Here is a 10,720-nt window from a genome sequence, read left to right as displayed (position 1 = left end):
TACTAAGACACAGAAACACAAGCAATCTATACTAATCTGCAGTTCCACATAGTATTGTGAGTTTAAAAAGGAGTAAGGAGATGTTCAAGGGGGCAGTGAGAACTAGCTAGTTTTGCTTGCCAGTGAGACAAAGATCTAGTTGGCCTACAGTCTGAGAAAAACGTGTAATTGTATTGCTTACCGAACACAATATAAGAAGTGAGTGTGGTAGTCAGCATAGACAAAGAACTCATCCCCAACAGTGTGATCTAGAACAGAATGACTGTTCTGAAAGTAGTTGAGTACACTTAGAATAGTGCAGTTGTTGTTGTAGGGAGCAAGAGGAGCCAGGCAAATGTCTTTCAGCATTACAGTCTCATTGTCAAAAGAAGCAGTTATGTTGACAATAGCATCCTGCAAATCCAGTACCTTGGAAAAAAAAAAAACAAAAACAAAGACACACAAATCAAACCATAGTTTAAGAGCAGCACAAGAAAGCACTTCCCTTGCAGGACAGGACTTGAGTGCATACTATATTCCCATCAGTTTCCAGAGACAGTGGCACACATCAACAGAAGCACATTACTAAACCTATTATTAAGAATACTTACTGGGACTTAGCTTGCCAATTTACCTCTAACAGAAAGGTTTTCAGCAAAAAGCTTTTACAGTAAGGCTAGGATTTTTAATACAAATATCTAGTGATTGTTTTGATGGACACATAGCATTACAGATGGAAGCCAACTCATATGGTTATACTTGTTAGGTATGTTTAGGTCTTTGCTCTTGCAAAGTCCCAGTTACCTGATGGAGAATGTCTTTGGTAAGTGGAGGCCCAAAAGGTACATCTGCTCCTGATGGGTAAGGTGAATAGGTGTCTGGATGGCTGTTTGGTGCTTGAATAATCAGTTGTTCAGTCCGAAAGAAAGGCCCAAAGTGTGCGTCAAAGTACTCCTTCTCCCTGCGAGCTTGGCTGCTTGGGGCTGACCAGAGATCTACAGGGTTTGTAGTTGCTTTAACATATACGAAACCTGAGCAGCACATTGCTATGAAGACCACAGAGAAGAGGATAACAGGACGTGGATTTCTGACACAGAAAGCCCCCCATGATGTGAATGTCATCCTTAGGCCATTCTCAAACCTTTCACCAAGCTTTTCACCACAGGTAATTTTCCCTGTAAGAGCAAGAAGTAAACAGTAAATGTCCGAGAAGTCAGTTAAGCAGCTTTTTCTTGAAGGCAACTAGGAAAGATGAAATTTTATTCTAGCTCTCTCCGTAGTAAGCACCAGAACCTATGTCTACACTGACGGTCAGACCCAGGGACCAAGCCTTGGCTGTGGTCATGGGGGTAGAAACCAGCTTGTACCTAACACTGCCCCTTCTAAAGTAAGATTGTCTTTGGCAGCAGTATGCACAGCAAGTAAAAGCAGGAAGCAGCTAAAAGACACATAGGCATTAAAATGAGCTGCCTTAGCTGCTACACAAATTAAACTACAGTTCTTTCATAGCATGCTTTGAACTGATACATGGATGGGCCAGAATGTGATCAAATCGATTTTAGCATCATGTCATCCCTCCGCCCCCAGCTACAAAGCACTCCAGAACTTTCTATTAGCATAGCTAGATCCATAAACTGTGCACCCAGGGCTTTCAGCATCCAGCAAAACAGGGTTAAGTACTGCTCTAAAAGAAGATACTGGCCAAAAGACTGAAATAAAGCCCTGTAAGAATGGATTATATGGCCTAACAATGCTAAAATTCCAGGGCTCATCCACAGGAAGAGGATGCACTTGAGTTCTTCATAAATCTGTTACTCTTATCCAAGACGTACCATTGTCACGATGGGAATTCACAGACAAGGCTATATTGCTGTCAATTGGTGTGTACTCTGAGACAAAGTGCTGCCTCCTGCAAGACAAAAAAGCTACGTTACCCGGCTGCCCCAAAAAGGTATCTTTTGGGGTTTGTACAGCAAGAGTCCAGTGCTAGTAATAAATTTGATATTTGACTCCTCCAGAATTTATATGCATCATGTTCCCCCTACACCCACCCACTCAAGACAGCAGTCTCCAGCTTTATAATCCTTCGGAACAGCTGGCATGGCTGTTAAGTTGTCTTAATAAACTTTTCCATCTTGGATCAAGCACTCGTTCTTTATGTATACAGCATACAGAATATCTTTAAATTGATCATAACTTAAAGTGATAACGTTTGCAAGAGATTTTTACATTAGAAATATTTTACTTTTAGTCAAACTGCTTAAGTTACACCTACTTAGCCTGAAGAAATGGGGAAAGTAAGGTACCTTTTTCCTGTCCTGAAGACAGCCAAGTTATAGCACAGAACACTTAACCCTATATTGCTTATACTTGTTCCCAATACCCAGAGCAGGAGATAAGTTCAATAGCCTCCTCATGGTAATCTAATCAGACCTCCAATTATGGCAGGATGTTTTGGGATATGATCCAGACATCTCAAACACCCTTACCGTTTCATGTAGTTTACTATGCACATTGCCCAGTAAGATAAGGCTGCTGAGCACGTCATAAGTTTGTTGAGCCCACTATCCTTTTCCATACAGATTTAATTCTTATTATACAAGAATTTCAGATTCCTGGTCATAACTGAACAACATTAAAGTTGCACTGAAAAGTACCACCATACTTAAGGATATTAGATAGTGGAAGCCTCTGGAAGATGTTATTAAGAAATACTAATAGGCTTCCACTGCTCCATATTGCTAGCACACCCACACCAAAGCATTTACAGCTACAGCTACCTGTGCACTTTACTAGTGAGTATTGCATAGCACAGAGAAGCTGGCTTGCTGCCTCTTACCTTACAAAAGGCTATAATTACTAGAAGCTCAGCTTTTTTTTTTCCAAAACAGAAGACTAGGGAAAGGTATTCATGATTTAACTTGCAATAGGGCAGTGATTGTTTTGTTTTAAGTATTAGTCTGCAGGAAAACTATGTTATGATTGCATCTACTATAGATTTCTATAGTAATACTATAGCAATACTAGATTTCACACTCTCTCAATGATCCTGAATTGAGTTCCTACAACCCTATTATCTTTAGGTCAAACTTTTAGTGATTCCTTCCCCCTCAGCCACATCTCCTGACGAAGTATGGTGTGTTAAACACTTTGTTGCACATCTAACAGCCAGAAGCAATGGAGGTTTTACTGAAACACTGCATGTAGTAAACAGGTCTCTCCATCACTGCAATTTTCCAGCTTGTTCCAATTACAGCCTAAGGAACAAGAGATTTGAGGAAGAGAACAGGATTGCATTTTTTAGTCACATGGGTTCTCCAAGTTACTAGTTTATTAGCATACTGATCTAGTCTTAAGCATTGTCAAACCCCACAGCCTCCAGAGAAGTCCTAGTCTTAAGCATTGTCAAACCCCACAGCTTCCACAGAAGTTTGACATTTGAGTACGAAGGCAGTTCACCGCTCCTGGAAGGCAGTGCTCCGGTATCCTAATGCATACCATCCAAGAACAGACATAGCCAAACTGAGACTTTACCACAAAGGCTTAGTGTCAATCAGATGAAGCAGATAGATGCAAAAGTCTGGGGAAATGCATGTTTCTCAAGTTCTTGCTTATGAAGATCCTAATGCATACCATCCAAGAACAGACACAGCCAAACTGAGACTTTACCACAAAGTAAAGTCTTAGTGTCAATCAGATGAAGCAGATACATGCATTTCCCCAGACTTTTGCATACTTTCTCAAGTTCTTGCTTATGAAAGTTGTAGATTCATGTATTTGATGCTGTAGCTAGGGATGCTATGAGAGTTGCACATCAACTAAGCTGACTTCTGCACTCACTTTCTACCATATGGTTTTAGGCGTTAGAACACTCCCTGTAAGCATAAGCATCTGCTACAGAACATTACTTCTTCACTCAGCCAAAAGTCGAGACATAAGCATTCCGTCGTGGGCAATTTTCAGGGAAGGAAGTTTTCAGGGAAAGTTTTCACGGAAAAGGCAAGTGACTCTCAGAGCTGAGCAGTTGGAATGCTTTACCTGTAACACCAGACTCCAAAAATCAGTGCAAAAAATATGAGTAGAAATCCCATGTAGGAAATCCACATGATGACATACACAGCATCCAAACCAAACAAAAGCCAAGGAGCAGGCAATGGAGGGGGGTTAGGTTTTGGACCACAAACAATCGAACAGTCCTGACAGCTGCATGGTCCTGTCGAATCATCCATAGACTCATTACAGCCTTTGGTAGCATTGTTCATAGGATTCATTCCATAGACAGGAACATCTATGACAAACCACAAGTTGCAGAGCCAGTTTATTATCTGGTAAAAATTCAGACCTTCACAACACAAGCTTCCCAGTTAAATGAGTTAACCCTTTCTATGAAAGCCCTTAGCCTCTACATAGAGTAGCTTTTCTTGGTCTTACAGCTGAAGAAGCCACCGCTTTTTCCATGGCAGGTACCAACCATTTACAGTTGTCTAATAACTAAATGACTGATCAAGTTTTAGAACACTTCAGTCCGTAAAACTAATAAGCACATACTTCTATCATCCCAGCAATGATTTGTCATCCCCCTCATCTGTTCAGATTGTGATATGTCTAACAATTTCCTTACAGGGAAATCCTAAAGGATCAGGGTACTGCCCTAGTTTCCCAAGGAATATAAGCTATTCAGTTGCCTAAGCTCAGTCTATCACTTAATGATTTTGAAAGACCTATTCACCAAGAAGCTGCATACAAAGCAAGTGCAAAGTATGACTTCCAAGCAGAAATCAAAAAAGATAAACTGATTATCTTACATTGCTTTGAAAGCCTCTGACTGCAGACATTCATTGCTGGGCAGCTGTTTAACAAACCAGTATACTAGCTATAGCACACAGCCTTTGACAGAAGCTTCAGAGGCAAGGACTATTCAGTTTCTTACCTGAAAAGACAGGAATAATACTGAAAGGAGTTTGTCCATTATCCTTACTAAACATGTACTCAATCCAGTTGGTTGCATTGCAGTCCTTGACATCCTTCCCACACAGGAGCCCCAGCGCTTTAACATTACTTGATGGAGCCTCCACATCTTTGCAGGCATTATACATTGCTAGGAAGAGTACAAGAAGACAGAAGACTCATTAAACCAATGTTACAATTTGAGTGAGCATTCCAAGTATTTCCAATAATTACAGACTCACCAAGTTCAATGAACATGCTTAGAGCTTTCAAAAGGAAACATCTTAAGATAGTGAAATAATGCTTTCAGTTGTATTTACAGTATTCAAGGTTGCAATGCTTTGTTACAGCTATCTTAGTATGATTAGACCACCAGAATCTGCACTACGCTAGAACCTACTTTATTGTTTGAGAGGGAACAGTACTTGATACGAAATTCCCTTCAGGGAAAGATATGACAAATATTTAAGGTACTTTTGACCTGTAGGTCATATATGACTTTCAAGTGTCTCAACTTTATTAAAGGTTACTGCACAAAGTGTACAAAGACTAAATTAATGCTTCAAGCTTGCTATAAGACCAAAATACAACCCAAATTTCTTCGTTCTTAGAAAAAAAAATCTTTGGATTTGATAAAGGACTAGAACAGCCCATTTCAAGCTGAGTGAGTGCCTTGTAGAGAACCATTGTAGTGCACTGTGTACAAACTTCACTATCATACTTGCCAGACAGTTTCAGTATCAGGTAGGCTTTGGACATTCAGTATTTGGCTACAACTTTGTTTTTCTGAAGTTAAAGTCGTTAGGGTTATTGGCTATTAACCATTCATATAGCTGCCCAGTCTCAGCGGAGTGTTCAGTAACACTGTTATTAAAGTGTCAGTGTTATGTCTCCTACCCAGGCAGAAGTTAGCATCCAGCAGTTTCAAGAGGGACCTGCCGGTGGTATCTATTTGAAGCCTCAAACTTCAAAAAGACAGTTAAAGAGATGCTTCCCCCTCCCAGTTCTTCCCGAGAAAGCACTGGTCTTGATACCTTGACACAAGGTTAGGTATATTAACACACTGTTTACTCACCATTTGCAAAGCGTTCTCCAATAAAGTACTGCAGCTCTGTAATGCTACTTTTGTTCTCTTTTAAAATTGGATCATAATAAGGTATGGTGTTTGTAACATTCAAAAAGTCAGACTGATTTGGACTGCAAGTCAGTTCACAGAAGAGGTTTATCAAGTTGTAAAAACATGATGGACATCTGGGTAGGAAAGTCAATGAACAGCAGTCAGATTAAGAGGTACAGATGTAAGGCATATCTGATTTGACCTACACAGCAAGTATAAATATTCTGCTTGGAGTGACAGAGTAAAATATTTAAATTCTGCAAGTTTTAATCAGCAATACAACATTAGTTGGTGCTTAAAAGTGCTTAATACTTATCAGCAGCATCAACATCATTCACTAGCAAAATTGGCTACTTCAAATAGCAGATACAAGTAGAATTTGACTAGAATTTGAAAGAAAAAACTGCTGCCAGCAGGATGACTTCTGTTAGAACGAGACTGAACAGCACTTTATGTCACCCTCTTCTGAAGGCTTCATTACAAATACAGTAGCTTGAGACAAACTAAGGTAACGTCTATTCTATCAACTAACTCAATCCAGATTGCAAGTAATTGTTTCCACGAAATTAAAGCCTCTTGATATAGATGAGGAAGTTTCTCCAAAAGCTTGCTCCAACAAGCCTTTAAATGAAATTGCCACCTTTTCTACAGTCTACTTGACCAGAAGAGTCTTAATGTGCTTTCTTATTATGTTACAAAGCTCTAGTTCCTTTGCCATTCATTAGCATACCTGGAAAGAAACTGCAGAGGCAACTGCAAGTTGTTTTTCAAAGTCTGAAGCTGATGAACATCACAGCAAGTGCTAACATTGCCGAAGAATAAACCCGGACAGAGTTCCTTAAATAAAAACAGTATTGAGAACAGGGGGGGAAGGAAGCAAAAGCATGTTTAAGATTTCAGAACTCATTATAGTTATGGGTTCTGCTGCGGCACATTTCAGAAGGTAGCAGCTGTTGCTGTGGCAGATGCATAGAAAAAAAAAATCAGTCTAACCAGTGAGATTTTTTAGAGAGTAGGGAGAAGAACCACTTCTTTTATTCAAGGCATCACTTCCTTTTAAAAAGCTCCTTCAGATGATCTTTAGTCACCAGGGTCTATATATAGAATGATAATGGTATTTGAGAGTCTATTAGTAAGATAAACAACATGTGTTGTCCTCTAAGTTGAAAGTATTTCTGCAGCTTATCCTCTAGTATACCTTCTGGATAGTATTAGATTCTAAAATCTCCGAAGGCAAGCCACTAACCACAAAATCATGCATTACCTGGAAGAGTTTTCATGTTCAGTTTATAGAAGTTCAGCTTATACGCATTTAATACAAGTATAGCAGATAGTAACACACAAGAACTGTACATTAAGTCTTCAGAAACAGCACAAAACAGTAGTCAGCTCACCTACATATTTAAGTCATTCCTGCCACCAGCCAAACCCTTGTTTAGCTCTACAGCTATAATTTCACACTTTAAAGTTTTGAACTATTATCTGCCAGAAGGCAAGTCTGGCAATATCATCCTATATTGTGCATCAAATACACAAACTATTTTGACTGTGGTTTTGTTCACTTTGACAGCTAAAGCCCAGATAAGGGAATACAGTCTCACATTAGGCACAGCTAAGGAGACTGGACTTTGTCCAAGTTTGCTCCATTTGAACGAGTGTCAGTTACTGCCTTCCTATTTAAGGAAGGGATCAGGAATGATCATCTCATGGAAAACATGATTTAGACTGTTTTTTTTAGGACTCTCCCAAACTACAATACATTCCACAATTATGCCCTTCTGATCTCTAAAGGACAATACTGACTAAAGAGTGCTCAAACCAGTCAGGAAAATATGCAGGCAAGTGAACCAATCCTATATTTAAGGTTATGTTTGCGAAAGCCTGTAATCACATGTTTTGGAGTCTTCTCATATCTCTGAAGAGAAACTGAGGTCTATTACCTTTGCACAGCTGGGGCTACAAGCCGTACCTGAGAAATCAGAGACAATCTGCTCACTTTCTCGTCAAGTTAAGCTAAGAAAGCTAAAGGTCATACTGCAGGTCCAACAGAACCCTACACAGAACTAAGCAGCACAGGAGAATTATTTTTTAGCAGCAGACCTCCAAAAGAAGCTCACCTGCATTAAGTCATAGCCATCTTCTGGTAGTGCTATTGGTGGTCCATCATAAGCACAGTTATATCTCTTGTCTCCAGAAGCAACTCCACATTCTCCATACCAGACACACAGTTGTGGAAGTACCTAATCAACACAAGATAACTGATTAACTGCAAGAATAGTTGCCAAATTCCTCAGCTATTGCAGAGTTTATGTGCTACCATTCCAAAAGTTATTTACAATCCAGATGAGATAATTTCCTCATCATTTAAACATCAGCATGTACCGCATAAAACACTCCTTAACAAAAGCATGGTTTTTTGATGCGGTACACATCACCACCGATTTCCAGCTCAGCTCCCCACCCTTCCTTGCCCAGTCTAGAAATGGGAACTGCACTGTCTATACTTAAGACCAAGTATAAGAGTTATTTAAGAAAAAAACCTATATCAATACTTGAAAAGCACTGCCAAATACAAGGTGACGTAGAAAATAATTTGTTCATGAAAGACAATGCACATGATTAATGGGTTAAACCATCACTTCAGAGCACATGAGTCAGTGTACGTGGAGAGAAGGGCATTGCTTATATGCAATATTTCAGTTCCTCTTGCCATGCCACCTTTTAATCCTTCTTGCAAACTCAGTCACTTACAGCGGCAGATTGAGGAAGTAGCAGCATAGACAGGATTTTGAAACAACTTCACATCTCTGCACTTGCCATAGAATGCCGTGTATTGTCACAATCTCAAAGGATGCTCTCCATCACCACTTTCAGGCCTAAGCATGCAACATTTAAATGGACTTACAGTGCTAAGTAAAAAGAAAAAAGCTTCAAGTCTCATTTTAAAGATGTTTTGATTTAAGGGACTATTGAAAAATTCAGCAATCATTTATATGCATAAAACAAAGGAAATTGAAAAAGGACAGTGGCACCTTGCAAGCCTCATTTTTGTTCAGCGGTACTCACAAGGAGTCATCTGAAATGCTAAACCAAAATATTTATTCCGAAAATTAAAACATTTAATGCAATAACGAGTTATTTACAGTAAAAGCTTTAAGACAGCTCCAAGGTTTTCCTATGCACCTGGGCTGCAAGTGGAAAACAGACTGCACAAACATTTACTACACTTCTGCCAGCTCTGATCAGAAGTTTGCATGGTACAGTTTGAGAGATAACTGACATATTTTTATCTCCTGAACAACCTTGACCTAGCATTTGTAGAAACACCATATGCTTACACTGCAAGGACAGACTGCTGTGCTTTGCGCTTGACCGTGAATAATACTGTTTACTGACCAGAGAGGCCCCTGAAAGGCTGTATTCATAATGGGCAAGAGATACCCAGAATGACAATGCCTCCACAGCATCCATTTTGCCCTGAACACCACTCACAGTTCTTCAAGAAGTACATCAGTAATTGATTTGGTTTGGGGTTGTTTGTTTTTTTAAAAGACAATAAGCATCACCAATTTACCTGACCCTGTTTGAATTGGGCCATGTTGCCTAGGCTAAATTAAAGGGAAAACAATTCTAAGTTACTCACTATAAGCCAGGTCCAAAGTCAGTTTAACTACCACTCACCCAGATCACTATTTCATTCGTCTGCTCTAGCATTTCTTCTAGCTAAACCTGTAACCAGCTGCAAAGCGTCACCATATTCTTACATACTAGATGGAATGCACCCCTTAAGATTGCACTTGTAAACACTGCATGTTTAACGCCAGCATAAGACAAAAAGTTAAATTCCCGTAACTTGGAGACTATTTACAGAAACTACATGGTACATTTGTTCATGCATCAAATTAATCTAAGAAGCTAACACTTCTTTGATGAAAATTTATAAGTTACCATCTTCATCTCTGCTTCCTTGCACCTATATACCTCAGTTTTAATAGCAATCTGCTAGTGAGGAAAGACAGGTTAGTGTTCGTATGTATCAGTGTCAGAAGAGAATTAATCATCTCTCCAAGAGCAAGCACAGATTCACTGCTATTCTTGCAAAAGGGCAAATAATTTTGAAAAGGGCAAAGAATTTTGAGCTGCTTACTACTGCTCATGAGAACAGAATTAGATACTTCTTTGGTATCAAGCCGGCTTCCATGTTTAGTCTAGAGTGGTTTGTAATCATACTTTCTATGAACACTTTCTAAAAAACATTTTCAGTGCTTCACCAAGGCTTGTTATATAACACCTCTTAATTTTTAAAATCCACAAAATTATCAACCTACTCTTTTCAGAAAGACTTTGCTTCTTCCAGAGTGGAAAGCACAGGAAAACTGGCAATGCAGTCACCAGTTACAAAAAACCACAACCTTATCAGAGCACTTCTTACACAGAAAAAGTAAATTTCAGCTACCACATCAGGCTGACTGATAGTTCTATTGTTTTAAAAGTGTTATCTGTATTTCAAGGTAACACTTCCTTGGTTATAACTACACAGATACAAAATAAATACAAGCTGTATTATGTCTATAAACTTACCTACAAGGCCTTTTGCCATCTTTTCAGGACAAAACATCAAGGAACTTACTTGCACATGACACATGGCCATGCACCAAAAAGTATTCAGCTAAGCAC

General features: G+C 39.3%; 1 protein-coding gene across 1 annotated transcript in view; it reads right to left on the bottom strand.

Moving 5' to 3' along the window:
• NPC1 (Niemann-Pick disease, type C1) overlaps positions 1–9,641 on the bottom strand; it is a 22,740-nt gene extending 13,099 nt beyond the window's left edge. The window contains exons 1-9 of the mRNA XM_009703825.1: positions 9,618–9,641; positions 8,161–8,283; positions 6,774–6,880; positions 6,002–6,177; positions 4,910–5,077; positions 4,018–4,267; positions 1,812–1,888; positions 784–1,154; positions 182–408 (exon numbers count right to left, since the gene is read on the bottom strand). Coding sequence (XP_009702127.1) covers positions 182–408; positions 784–1,154; positions 1,812–1,888; positions 4,018–4,267; positions 4,910–5,077; positions 6,002–6,177; positions 6,774–6,880; positions 8,161–8,283; positions 9,618–9,641 — 1,523 coding nt within the window. The remainder of the gene's footprint in view (positions 1–181; positions 409–783; positions 1,155–1,811; positions 1,889–4,017; positions 4,268–4,909; positions 5,078–6,001; positions 6,178–6,773; positions 6,881–8,160; positions 8,284–9,617) is intronic.
• Between the last annotated feature and the right edge of the window lie 1,079 nt (positions 9,642–10,720).

The sequence above is a fragment of the Cariama cristata genome, unplaced genomic scaffold (genome assembly GCF_000690535.1).
Source record: "Cariama cristata isolate BGI_N322 unplaced genomic scaffold, ASM69053v1 scaffold6257, whole genome shotgun sequence".
NCBI lineage: Eukaryota > Metazoa > Chordata > Aves > Cariamiformes > Cariamidae > Cariama > Cariama cristata.
Note: the sequence above shows the minus strand (reverse complement) of the source record. Positions and strands in the feature narration are given on the sequence as shown.